This window comes from Bombus pyrosoma, linkage group LG17, assembly GCF_014825855.1.
Source record: "Bombus pyrosoma isolate SC7728 linkage group LG17, ASM1482585v1, whole genome shotgun sequence".
NCBI classification, from domain to species: domain Eukaryota; kingdom Metazoa; phylum Arthropoda; class Insecta; order Hymenoptera; family Apidae; genus Bombus; species Bombus pyrosoma.
The window spans coordinates 3,157,979-3,172,273 of NC_057786.1; the positions used below are offsets into that span (position 1 = coordinate 3,157,979).

At 28.4% G+C, this 14,295-nt stretch overlaps 2 protein-coding genes and 1 long non-coding RNA gene across 13 annotated transcripts in view; all 3 read left to right on the forward strand.

The window, feature by feature from the left end:
• LOC122576843 overlaps window positions 1-240 on the forward strand; it is a 22,722-nt gene extending 22,482 nt beyond the window's left edge. Inside the window, exon 3 of the mRNA XM_043747684.1 lies at window positions 170-240. Within this exon, the coding sequence (XP_043603619.1) occupies window positions 170-194 (25 nt within the window). The 3' untranslated portion in view covers window positions 195-240. The remainder of the gene's footprint in view (window positions 1-169) is intronic.
• The window catches only part of LOC122576846, a 23,864-nt gene extending 23,305 nt beyond the window's left edge, over window positions 1-559 (forward strand). Inside the window, exon 3 of the long non-coding RNA XR_006319918.1 lies at window positions 506-559. This is a non-coding gene — a long non-coding RNA (uncharacterized LOC122576846). The remainder of the gene's footprint in view (window positions 1-505) is intronic.
• Window positions 560-4,079: 3,520 nt separating this feature from the next.
• Window positions 4,080-13,260, forward strand: LOC122576821 (lysophospholipid acyltransferase 5). Of its 11 annotated transcripts, none has more exons than XM_043747611.1 (10): window positions 4,080-4,214; window positions 4,663-4,922; window positions 5,230-5,522; window positions 6,707-6,814; window positions 7,296-7,418; window positions 8,773-8,888; window positions 9,074-9,244; window positions 9,778-10,014; window positions 10,199-10,507; window positions 10,902-13,260. In XM_043747611.1, exons 3-10 carry the CDS (start codon window positions 5,438-5,440, stop codon window positions 11,175-11,177), a joined length of 1,425 nt encoding a protein of 474 aa, XP_043603546.1. In that variant the 5' UTR covers window positions 4,080-4,214; window positions 4,663-4,922; window positions 5,230-5,437; the 3' UTR covers window positions 11,178-13,260. The 11 variants fall into 11 exon arrangements, with proteins under 11 accessions (XP_043603546.1, XP_043603556.1, XP_043603555.1 ...); XM_043747617.1 differs by lacking the exon at window positions 4,080-4,214 and having other exon boundaries at window positions 4,325-4,922; window positions 5,215-5,321; window positions 5,394-5,522; XM_043747616.1 differs by lacking the exon at window positions 4,080-4,214 and having other exon boundaries at window positions 4,325-4,922; window positions 5,215-5,321; window positions 5,397-5,522.
• Window positions 13,261-14,295: the final 1,035 nt, after the last annotated feature.

Here is a 14,295-nt window from a genome sequence, read left to right on the forward strand (position 1 = left end):
TAAGAAAATGTCAAAAAGGTTAAGAAGAATGGTGGCCAGAAACGATATTTAACCGAAAAAATACCAGCCGCTAATGTGTTAATATAAAACATTAACAGATACAAAACACACGTATGCACAGTGCGAATACTATGTACTTACCAGCTTTTCAAATTCATTCTTTATGAAGGGGCTTGTCTTCTTTCGGAAAGTGACACAGATGATATTCTCCATGTCGACTGTTGTTATATTCGATGCAGACGCACATATTTACTCACCTAACCATTTTCTGCAAAATTATAACATAAAAGCCTGAAGCAAACTACAAAAATAACGCACGTATTAGCCAATGTATCTTCGGAGAACTAATATAAGATCGAGAAGAACACAATAAACACAATACATTATTATATAAAGAATTCTACGGAAGATAGTAGTTAATGATCTATATATGCGAAACATTATTTTCATTTATCTGCGGTAGACGACAGGCGAGTAAATCTGGGTAAAATTTGTTTCTCCCAAGATTCGTTAGAAGTTCCGAGATAAGGATAGGGGTACCACGCGGATTGGAATGGTTGCAAATTCATTGGATGAGGAAGGATTGATGGAAGAAGAAGGTAAATGCTCGCTTCTATTGGTTATCCCAAGATAGCTATTGACCAATTCAATTAGCCTCCAAAACATCTGATGTAGGGAAAAATTGCAGGTGACAATATTTTTATACAAAAAGTCGCTATTTTATATTAAAAAATTTTTTTAATTCCATGCTTTTCAAATCATAATAATAAAATGTGTTTTCTAGCATTGTTTGCTACAAGACAAACGCTACCCTACCATCGTCTACCATTCCCCTGGTACAGAAGTACTGCTGATTGTGAAATTATAACCAATCCATTCCGATTGTCGATTCCTCCCTAAATTATGTTGTCGCTTGTCTGTTGCTTTTCCTTGACCTCGAACGAACACGCCGTTTACAGAGCCGTTGGAAAATCGTTTTCCTTCATCTTCGCTAGTAAACAGCTCACAGACAGTTAGTAAATATGTTATATTTGGTAGATGTTGTCTTTCGACCTCCTTGTTGTTGTGTGTCTCCTTTCGATCAAGTTTCGAAAGGAGAAGGAATTACGAATTGAATATTTATTCTTCTGATATAAATCCATCGATTATTCTGCCCAAGATAGTTTAATCAAAATGAAATCTTTTGCATTTTGTAAAGAACTGGAGGTTGTAAGGATTTGCGTATTCTACATATATTATTGTATTCTATATATTATTCTACGACGTATGAATCTTTTACATGGAACATCGATACATGAGTCAATCAGAATGAAACTTTTTGCATTTTGTTAATATGGTTCCTCGATGCCGTTTAAAAAATTGTTTGGTTTCTTGGCGGGAATAAATACTCAGTAAACGACGAATTCTTCACGAGCTTTATAAAAACAAATTTTACGCAGATTCAGTCTCTCATCTACCGCAGACAACGAAGTACATATGTAGCACAAACAAATACATCATGGCCTGAGTTATCTCTCTTAGTAAAAAATTTTTCAGCTAAAATATCTGTACCTAATTTCGATTGTCATTCGTTTTTATTTAGTTAACTTCTTTAAATTATTTGTTTGTTAATTTGCTTTTTACTTTTGTAGATACGTCATCACGAGTGTGTGCGTTGTTTTTTTGTTTCAAGCTTTTATGCCATGGATTTGCAGGAAAAGGTTAGGTCAGTCGGTATTTACGCCTATGCAACTACGGTTCATATCAAGGACATCAAATGTATCATTTTTCGAAAGATGTGGATACCATTCGTAAAAAATTTCAAAAGTTGGTAAGTACAAGGTGTTCGTACTCTGCATACGTGTGTTTTGTGTTTGTCAATGCCCTACATTAGCAAATTAGGGTATTAACGTCCGGTATTTCTTCGGTACTCATATGAATACAGTATAGGGACAACATATAAATGTTTTTAACTTAGGAATCCATCGGTTTAAAAATTTCAGGTATTTAAAGTTCGGTATATTTAGCCTACTCTATGGTTTATTTTAATGTGTTAACCATTCAGACGGCAAATATTATTATTTATTGCAACGCATATTGTGTTCAGAATATCGCTTTGTTGCAGATGAAACACATGTGTTGCAGCGCAACAATACGTTTGTAAAACCTTCCAGTGTTTAAAAACAGTTTTAGAAAACGACAACTATTTATGGACAAGGACAACCTAACGGCGAGGAATTAGCATACTTTTTCCTCTTCTTAAACTCTGCGTCCTTTGTTACTTTATTTTCTGCGAATCATTAATTGGACACTCGAATATTCCCGTCGCCTCAGGGCCTGTCCCTACCTGATATGAACGAATCGTAGGAGTTGGTCTCTCTCCTTCTTAGAGACATACATTCGCCACTTCATTCACATGTATTTATCAATCATATTAAACCAAGAATGCCAGTGGAAAATTAACAAAGTCGAGATACATCAGCGAGGTATCATCCTATCACGTAATGGGCAGCGCAAGAACTCCCCCAAGTGTCGATGCGAAGAGTAGAAAGATTTGGTCCCACGTGTTCCAAGTAGATCGACATTCATTGTATCAGCAACCAATGGTCAAAATGAGACGAGGTTTTAAAATTTGGAATAGCTCATCGTGACATTTATAAATTCACAAGCATAATTTGAAAATAAACTGATTTCAGTATAAAAATTTTTATTTGTTTATACTCTCTGTATAACTTTCGTCAGTTATTTATTGTCAGTCTTAGTCATTTTCATTGCCTCTATATATTCTTATAACGAACAATAGAAAAATTGCAATTATTACGTTATTATTAAGTGATTAAAGGCTTTTAATAATTGTCATTATAATTATGCATTTATTCTGGTTTGGATTATGGAATTTTATTAATTCTTATATTTTCAATATTACCGTAACTGTTACATTCTTTATAACATAAACGTGTCCTTATAAAAAGTAAAATGATGTATTATTTCTGGCGCCAATTTTAAATAGTTTACAATTAAAAGATCGGTTAGTTTCAAGTTGTACATGATAGTGCAACTCTTCAAGAATAGAAATACAACCCGCCACTTACTATGTTACTTCTGAAAATTGTAGAAATTAAAGTCTACGAAGGCTCTCTTTTACTTGTTAAATAGCTTTTTACAGAAACTAATAAACATTTGTGGATTAAATTTTGAATATTTTTCAGAATGACAAATGCTACATTTTCATGATTTCCAACATCGCATTGTCAATTTTACATGAATAATTGACAATTGAAAATAGTGCGATTTTTGACGATTTTTATTTATTTACGGCTCAACGAATGTTTTTAACGACTACTATAATTTTTGTTCGACTAAAGTACGTCAACTAAAGTGAGTTTTCATGATTCAATAACGTTTGATATTTTGGGAAGCATCATGGGAGATAAGAAATTCGATACTTGTTTACAGCGCTTACAGCAATCTGGTAGCCGGTAACTAGCGACACCGGCTCACTTGACTTCTTAAGAACTGACGAATTTATAACATTTTACAACAATGAATGGCCTCATATGCAAGGTCGTCGAATTCGTCTCAACGAGCACCATCGTATGTACCAAGGAAAATCGCCATGCGACGATGAATAAATATTCATGCTAGTACAATTGACATGCCAAGTGTCAAGGATAGATAATGTTAATTCTAGATGGTATATGGAAAAATATTAAAATTATTGCATCATTCTACTGATATAGTATCGTTTGAAAGGGAATATTCTCTTTTTTTTCTAAAAACAAATATGTATAGTGAACAATTCATTTCTCCTTCTTTGGCAGTTTACAAATAGTTTCATTATTACACAATTTTATAATTCTTATATTTGTCTATATCGGATAAAGAAGTACAGAAGAACTTTTCCGTAGAACCGCATAATTAAATAGGTTCTTGTAGCGTGGAACTCAATGGGTTTTTGTCTATGCTAGTGTGCAACCAAACAGGCAGATCCCTAATTTTATAGGTTCTTGTACATACTAACTTCAGGTAAACGCAGCATTTAGCCGCATGGTGCAGCACCAATCCAAGAAGAACGAGATCAATAAACGTGAGTACTTTCCTTTGTCTCTGGTATAATTTGTGCGGAGTTAAATACGATTTGAAAACGAACTAAATTGCGACAGTTTTAAACAATATTGATTCATAAGTTTACTTATGTCCGGTTACATTCTTTTTAAAAGGATTTTATGTTTGTAGTAAGCTTGTTAAGCTACGTATTTTAACACTAACCTTACCAGATCCGGTGAAATGACCGGCTTCAAGGTTTAATGTAAAGTTGTTCATTTATTGTTATTTCTTTTGTTCATCTGACTTTATGTAAATTTTTATATTATCTGATTAATTAATTTCTCAATTTGTGTTAATATAAGAATGTTGATGAACAAAAGTTAGATGAACGAAGTAAATAACAATGAATGTACAATTTTTAATTAAAATTTGAAAACGGCCATTTGACCGGGCTTGGTAAGGTTAATGTTAATTTACTTTTAGCCATGGACAAGATATTTTACAATACGATATTGTTAATACGATATTATGGCTGAGTCATTTCGCGATTATGATACAATGTCGTTTACAATCATACTACGTCACGGACGAGATATCTTGTGCGTTTGCTTATTAAAACAAAAATTGTAATTACAGAAAAACAGACTAACGGGACATCTTAACGATGGTGTAGTACGAATATTGTGTCGGGGGATAACATCGTCCGTAACAATGAACAAACGGTATTTTGTCGCGAATAACTTGTCTGTGTCATCGTGCGAATGGTATTGTGTCGCAACATATCTCGTCAATGGTTACGAAGCGGATAGTCATTTATTTGACACACTGCATATACTGCATTAGAAAAAATTTTTAATTTGAGGATTCTTGAAAGTAAATGTATGGTCTACTGGAAGGTAACTGTTCTTTAATATCTTTAAGTATAACTGTTCGCAATGTCGTTAATTGATATTTTAAATAATGTTAAATACAAAGAAATAGATACAGAAAGTGTGATCTGTTTGACGCTAAATTTGTTTTCAAGTGTTCTTAAATATATCAATGTTTCGTTTTCAACTTTCTCAATTTTTTCTATAATATACTAAATAATTACTTTTTACTATTTCAACCATCCATTTCAATATGTAATTTTTTTCTATATACATATTTTTTTCTTTTTTAAAAAATTTTATTTGCAACTACCTAAAGTTTAATGAGTTTTAGAACACTATAACAAGGTTTCCATTCCTATCGTGGTTTGAGTATCGATTTCTTGATGACTATAGAAGTGACAGGTGATGTTATTGGTGCAGAATGTAAATTAAATTTTCTTTTTTACGTCATTCATAGAAATAAATTTAATAATAATATTACGAAACTGATTTAAGAAGATAAAGCAACAGGATAAGAAACCATTTCGAAAGAATCAACAATGTCGAGCAGTATGTTGTTAAGCCTCTCGGAAACTTTAAATACATCCGAAGCTGCACTTCGTCTTCTTATCTCCATTCTTCTTGGTAATTAATGTCTTTAGAAGGACATTGCTTTCCTTTTTTACGATTTTCATTTACAGTATTTAACATCAATAAATTGGCGTATATAAAATACATGTATACATTAACCTATAGCCTGATCTCGTTTTTGTTTGTTACATCAGTGATTGCATAATCAAATTGCACTTCGATTTACTTGTTATGTATTATGATTTCTTATGTATTTCTAGAAATACTTTTCTAGATCTCAATTTGTTATTTTAGAATACAGTTTCGCAGTGGTTTGAGGTTGGAGGTTATGCATCCTACATTTTTGTTGCACATGCGTGCGAGATATGTACTTTAATTTCTTCGTAAATTGGTCAAGATTATCCTAATAGTAACTATTGCAATAGGAAACAACATTTTTGATTATTTAGATTGTTTAATTTTGAATCCTAGACTAAACTTTATACAGAAGTAATTGTATGTTACATTATAATATCTGTAATTTAGTCAGTTAGGATTTATTATTGACTTTGGCTATAAAGAAACATACAAGTTGTTTGTCTGAAGTGTATACTGATTGGTTATATTAAAATTTATATTTGAATATATGTGTTATTATGTGTGTGTTTTAGTGATTGTAAGAATAAAAATAATTACTGTTTACTTTAGTAGTAACTCCATTTCTCGTCCTATTCTGTCATATTTCTCTATTCCTTGTTTTATATTATGAAAAATTTTACGACGGGAATTGCAATATCATTGCAATATATATAATATTCTAGCTTAATGAAAGAATTTATATTTACAATTATGAATTATTTTCTTTGTTTTTCAATTGTGCAATTATTGTGGATAAAAATATTGTTAATAATAACTATTGCGTCCCAATTATCCGTATTGTATTTAAATTTCGTATCATTGATTACTTTTCACTTTATTATCATCTCTTAAAACTATATATGTTATGATTGTAACCATATAACAAATCTTCACGTACTGGTGTATTATTTTTAGATTAATTAATTAAATTATCATACTAATATTGGCATAGAGTTAATTATTTGTAGTAAGATTAATTTCGATTTTGATGAAAACGAATTACGAGTATCAAAAATTGCAACTAGATATGAATTTAATTTATAAAATGTACGTGAAATGAAACATTCGTAAAAATATTTCGATGAAGCTGGAGAATAATACAATTATAACTGAATTTTCAGGATTACCCATCGCCCTTCTTCACAGATATACTTTGTACGGAAAATGTCCAGTTTTTCAACATATATTTTTTGCAACCTGTGGCGTTTTGATTTGCTTGTGGAATTATGGTAATTATTTTTCTTCAGAAAATGATATTTAAATAGAGAAGAATATTCGAGAAAAAGATTATCATTTCGTGAATTTTTTAAATACATTTTCATGTTTTGTCTTATATCTTTTATTATATTTCAATCATGTACGTTTATTTCTTCGAGGAAATGAATTGAAATTTTAGTGTGTAATATATTTGTTACTTTAAGAAAATTACTAAACTATGATGAATTATTCAGTAGTAATTAAATCGGAAAGCAATTCGAAAATTATTTAAAGGTATTGGTCGACATACTTTTTATATAAAAGTTTTTATATAAAAATAATTTTAAATAATTATAATAAACATTTTTTATAGAAAAATAATTTTTTTTTTTTACATATTGGAAAGATTTTACAAATTGATTAATTGATAACAGTAGATGTAATTTTCATTCAAAAATATTTTGGATCAATTCTTTAAGGAACTAGTTGATCATAAGTGTCGTGTATTTACAGGACTCAATATACTTCACTCAGCAGCAGCAATGTATGTTACATATCGCGTCTTAAAACGCCTTGGTGGTTCCTCTTTATCTGTTGTCATTATTTTTGTCTTCAATATGGCTTATCTTCTATGCGGTATGAAAAATTTATAGTACACTATTATTTATACTTATTTAACAGTTCGTGCGATTTTTTAAAAATATGTAAATTAATAAACAAACAACTTATTAATCTTTGGTAAAAAACATAGGAATACGAGATATTTAACTTGTCCTATATAATTAGCTTCATTTTACTAAAAAAATACTACTAATGTTTACAAATTATCCAGAAATCGTGCGAACTATTATAAATTATAATAAAAGTATCGTTAGTTTTAATTGAGCGCAATTTGAAAAAAATTATTTATGAATATTTGCATAACATGTATTATTTCTTAAATAACGATGATAAATAATTTAATACGTTCGATGCGATATCGATTATTGCTAATCGACAAAAGTTTCTCCGGTCACATGACGGCGGTCATCGGTTAATGTTATATAATGGATGTATAACAAGTGTACAACAGGTAATATAGATCATATATATATATATAATTATAATATTATATAATATTATATATAATAATAATATATATAATAATAATATATATAATAATAAATATATATATGTATATTTCATTGTTTATTTTAATTTAAAATTATACGATTTTCTTGAAATTTAGTCCAAATTGATTCCACGTGGTGAATGTATTAATAATATAAATAATTGATGAAGCGAATAATTTCATGTTTATTCAATAGTTGCATTACTTGGAACTAATACAATTTAATAGATCGTAAAACTTAACGTGTACAGATAATTGTAACTTCGTGGTACATGTTACCGTTTCACTTGAAACGATATATACAGGGTGTCCTGTTATATATGAGATTTAAAGATCGGTTTAGTACATGAAAAAAAATGGAAAGAATTCATATAAACATCTGATAATGTTCTTTTCAATTTATCCTTATTCAAATTACGGCGAGTTTCTTCTTTAACAAACTGTATCTGCTTACTTTCATAACAGACCAAATCTCCTTGCATATGAATGTAGGTCTGCAAATGTTTTGCCATTGATTGTCTTATTATTTCCATTTTATTATGTCCAGTACTGTGCATAATAAAATTTAAACAAATTTACAACTAAACTTCTACCGCGTTTTAGTCAAATAAGCAGGTTTAGCAATAGAAATATATATATATATAAATTGCTGGTTAAACAATTATATAATTGCCCGACTAAAGTGCGGCAGAACATCATTTCGAGTTAAACAGCAAACATAAAAACAAGGACGAATAGAATTTTTACCTTTTTCGCATGCTAAATTCATCTCTAAAATGATTTCTGCATATTACAGAATACTTCTGTATCCACATGATAAATCAAACATAGTAAAGATATTACACATTAAAAAATAATATTCGTTTTTATCGTTTATAGGATATTATATGACAAGTACAGATGATTATGATATAAAATGGACTATGCCACAGTGTGTATTAACTTTGCGATTAATTGGTCTTGCGTTCAATTTGCTGGACGGTCAAAAACCCGAGGTACGTATAGAACAACAAATAGCGTAATACACGTGATGGAAATGTCTAATTGATGAATAAATAGCCGAGTTAAAGAATCGAAGTTAAAATTTAAGTTAAATACAACAATTAAGAAGGGTGAACAAGAAACGAAGGAAATTTCCTTTCAGGAGGAAGAAGTTTAACTAATAACCTTACCGTTTCAGGAAAAATTGTCTGCATCGCAGAAACAAGTGGCCTTGAAAGAACAACCAACGTTTTTAGAGATTGCAGCATTTGCATATTTTCCAGGATCGTTTCTCGTTGGGCCACAATTTAGCATGAAAAGGTACTTAAACTATGTAAATGGACGATATACGATGATCGATACGAATACTGTAAGTCATATCAAAATACTAATTAAGTAATCGAAAAAATTGTAAGAACTTTCTAATCGATATATAGGATGTCTCAGATCTTTCTCGGCAAACGGTGCCGACATGTTCTATGAGTAAAATATATATATATATGTACTGTATATATATATACTGAGAAGAAAACGAATACACGTCACAAACTAATATAAGGAATTTCTAATGCATTCACTGAAACGAATTATAATTAATAAAAAACTGTGATAAATCTCATTTTTCACTGATGTTAATTTTACATTCATGAAAATAGGTAACATTTTGAAACTAAAGTAAATGTTATCAACCTATTTTCATATTGTGTTAAAGAAAAGATTAATCCATTATTATTACATACTTTGTATTATGTTAATAAGATGTTTTATATAAAACATGTTTACGTTTATGTAATATATTTTCTTACTTTAACTTTTGTAACATGGTGGCACACTTTCGTCTATTGCCGTAAAACTTATACAATATAATATAAAGAAAAAATAATTTATTTTTTATATTTTTAGTTCTCTATGAAAGAAGAAATTGAACTTCCTGATTGTATCATTCCTGGTATTTCTCGAATGTTTGTCGGATTTATATACTTGATATTCTATCAATTAGGGACTTCATACATTCCCAATCAGTATCTATTGAGTGCAGAATTCCGAGAACAGACATTCTTGAAACGTCTTTTTACGATTGGCTTTTGGGGTCATTTCAATCTGTATAAATATATTTCTTGTTGGTTATTAGCTGAAGGGGTAAGGAAAGCATGTATATATATGTTTGTAATATATACTTTTTCGGGTTTAAGCACTTAAAAAAATTATTAAGATAAATATAGATTAATAATCTATTGATCAACAAAATAATTTATAATTAAACAATGTTAACAATTACATATTATCGTTTGCATTGAATCATAAAACATAATTTTCATTTCAGGTTTGTACAACTTTTGGTCTAACTTATAATGGAAAGGATAAGAAAGGTCGTCCTCTGTGGAATGGTTGTGAAAATGTTAAATTGTTAAAATTTGAAACAGCAACTCAGTTTAATGATTATATCTTATCATTTAATATAAACACTAATAATTGGTGCGCTGAATATATTTACAAGAGGTTGAAATTTCTGGGATCGAAAATATATAGTCAGTTTTTCACCCTGGTTTTTCTCGCAGTTTGGCATGGGCTTCATTCAGGATACTATATATGCTTCTTCCTCGAGTTTATTATCATGTATGCTGAAAAAGATGTAAGTCTGATATTAGTTTTACATTAAATATTCCTATATGCAATGATTAAGCAATTGGCTATTTACCTGGATAACGATCGGGTAAACAATTGTTTAATGGCTTACTTAAAAATTGTATAATTTATAAATTTAGTATTATATTCTTCTTGTTATTATATACTATATAATATATATATCATGTTTATTTTTGATAGAAATATATATTGATATTAATGTCATATTTCCTCAAAATGTAATTTATTGAATTGTAACTTATAAAATTGGCTAGATAGATTAAATACATTAAGTAAGCCATTATTCAATTAATTAAATTATTATTAAAATAGTTAATGAACTAATTATTTGTCAATTTAATATCATTGCACTGAGTAAAATCTTGTATTAATTTTTATAGTTATCTCAAATATTGAAGAGACAACAGAAATTACAAAACTTATTAAACAATCGTCCAGAACTTCAAATTCTCACATGGATTCTTATGCATATGTACACATTTATTTTTATGGGTTATTGTCTTGTTTGTTTTACATTTTTGTCATACCCTCGTTATCATCAGGTTTACTTTTCTATTTATTATTGTGGTCATATAATATATCTCTCTTATCCACTGATTTCACTACTTGTTAAGATATTTTTTCTCAAAAAACGGTCTAAAAAGCTTGAACAGTAATGTAAATGTAAAAAAGTTTCTGAATAAGTTTTATTTTTCTTTAATGATACTAAATATAAGGAAAGTGATTGAAATGAAATGATGAAGGGTACATTGTCTTCAAATACTGGGATCGCACATAATTCGTTGAAGTACAAGAAATATTTATAAACTATTTTTGAAAAGTGCCAATTAAGATAATAAAATATACAATACATTTTTTATGAATAGTAGAAGGTTGTAATTTCCGTATAAATAGAAGAAAATTTATGTTTAAATTTCCCAGAAATGACCTATTTATACTTGTGGAAATCTTTTTTTAAGAAGAAAAAGAAATGGAAAATTTCACTAATCTTTAATCTTTTATTAAGCAAGAACTTAATAAATTTGCAATGTAGGAGTATGGTTTTTTAATCATACTTAATGCTTATATCTTAACATGTTCAATTTAGGTATTTGAGGAAACATTTTATTTTTGGAAAATATTTGTAATTTCATATTGTGATTAGTAGATATAAACAGATACTTAACACTACTTAAGGATTTATTTTGTGTGATATTGTATACTAAATATAAAAAATTACACCTTCCTCGATTAATAGGCAGAATTAACTTTTGAACATGTACAAAATATTTTTTGTATAAACTTTAATACGTACAAAATATTTAAGAGAGCTATTACAAATATCTTTATTTTGATTGATGCTTTTTAAGAAAATTATTTCTTTTTACAAAAAGAATTGTGCTTAGCATCACTTTAGACATACTTTAGGTAGTAAACACTATTCTAAAGTTTCTGCTCTTTTAAAAACATGATGCATTTAAAGATTGAAATACGGAAAAGTATGATGTATGACTGATGATAGTAAAGATATGATTATATAAATAAATGAAATTATTGTTTGTAGTAATTTAAAAAGTTATTAAAATTTGTGAAATCAATTTTTCATTTTCGGTTAAATTATAATCAGAATCGTAAATGTTGCCGATTCCACATGATTAAATTATTTAATATGTATCATCATTGTAACCTTATATTGTTAAATATTGTTAAGTATTTATAACCTTTTGAGTGCCAAAGTAGATCGAAAAAATGTATGTATACGAAAAATGTCAAATTGTGCGATCGCGCTCGAGTGATTTATGGTTGTTTGAGTATTATAATCAGGTACTTACATACTATCCAAATTGAAACAGGAAGAATGATCGCATTATGTAGCACTTAAGACGTTCCATGCCAACCAATTTTCGGTAAAAGTTGAATTTTTTATTAAAATTATTGTCCCCATAATGCGTGTAAACAAGTTTATAAGTGTTAAGATAAAGAAGTAAGTATGTACACTATTTGTAGTACATGACTTGAATGGAAAAGTTACGCGAAAATAGTGTGGCATGGAAACCGTCAAGCGTTTAAAAGTATTTATAAATTGATCAATTTAAAGCCAAATTATTTCTTTATCTTAAAAGAATGATATTTTAAAATAAATTGTTTGCGTAAATATTGAGTTAAAACTTAAGTTTAATTATAAGTACATTAAATTTAATTATAAGATTGTAGGAAAGAGTGCATAGTAAGTTGAGTACTAAGTTCGTTTATTTATAAATGCAAGATTCGTAGTAATTATTGAAATTTTCGGGTATAAGCTGTGCTCTAAAATATTCCGACATATATTTTATCAAGATAGCAGTTAGCTTTATTACGAATAAAAAAAGTCTACTCGATTTCTGTCCTATTTGGGTTTAGTGGACTTCTTGCTACAGTGATGATGCTAACTAAACGAAACGTCGGAATAATTCGTCTTAATAATTCTTAACATGTTCTTCGAAAAATGTTCGATTGTTTCGAAAAATGTCTATCTCATGATTTCAATGGTTATAATAATTAAACATATCAGGTTAAGTTAAGTCCTCCAAGGATGTATATGATTGTACATAATTTAGTAAGTACTTCTGTATGTAGTATGTATTTTGTAATAGGTAAAGCTTTTCTGATGATGAGTGAGTGCAGCATTATTTTTGATATGTAATATTGCTTTATTTCTGGAAAGAACAATGTAGGTTTTTAAGAAATAAACAAAAATAAAAATTTGTCACATATGGTAAAGATGTAGATAGTAAATTTACAAATAATGTCTATTTGAGGAAGTAAAGGCAAGTAAATAAAGCTTAATGTTAATCGAATATCTATAATGGTTAAAAATGGTATAAGACATTATAAAATTTTAAATATTTAACACAAATCATGGTAGTTTTCGGTGATTGAAATAATTAATTAGAAGGCAACAAATTATTTTGGACAGTGTTGATAAAGGAAAAACACTAATCTAAACTACAGTAACAATCTAAGAATGTATTTTTGATAAAATTGAGAAAGTGACTTTATTATAATGTTTTGTCAGAAGAGCAGACAATTGCTACTGATAAATATTGTGTATAAGTTAATCATAGGCAATGAAAAAAGAAAATTAGCTACCATTATTTTTCACTGGAATATTGTTACCAATGCAATTTGGTTGGAAATTATTATGTTTTGAATATGTATTTACATAGAATTCTGAGAAAATATGTCCATATCGTTTTATAACAGGAAGGAAAGTTTTACAGTGATAAAGTAAAGAAATGATATTGCAAGCAATAAAAAGTGATAAAATAAAATGGTTTATACTTCTTTTATTAGACATATTTATCTTGCAAGAAAAGGAATGAATTTACTACTCAATCTAATGTATTGCAAAGGAAATGTATAAATAGATAAGTAAATACTTTTACCCAAAGAAGATAGAATAAAATATTTAGACAATTTTTTTGGAAGTTATAATAATTCAAAAGAATATTTCTAAATGTGTGAAATACTTTTATAGATTGTTTAAACAAGTAAGACTAATTTTTAGAGTAAAAGTTGTAATACTAACTACAGGTTTACAATTTTTTATAGATATACAAGCGAATATATTGAATATTTTTTCATTGTTATTATATTTTAAACAGTCAAGTTATTTATAAAAATATCTTTTTAAATGAAGTAATTTTTTAATATACTTGTATATCAAAATTATAAACGTGGAATTGTAAACCATATCATTGTTTGTTATCCTTTTGTATTCTGTTCCAAATAAATTTGCATTAAATTAAATTTTTA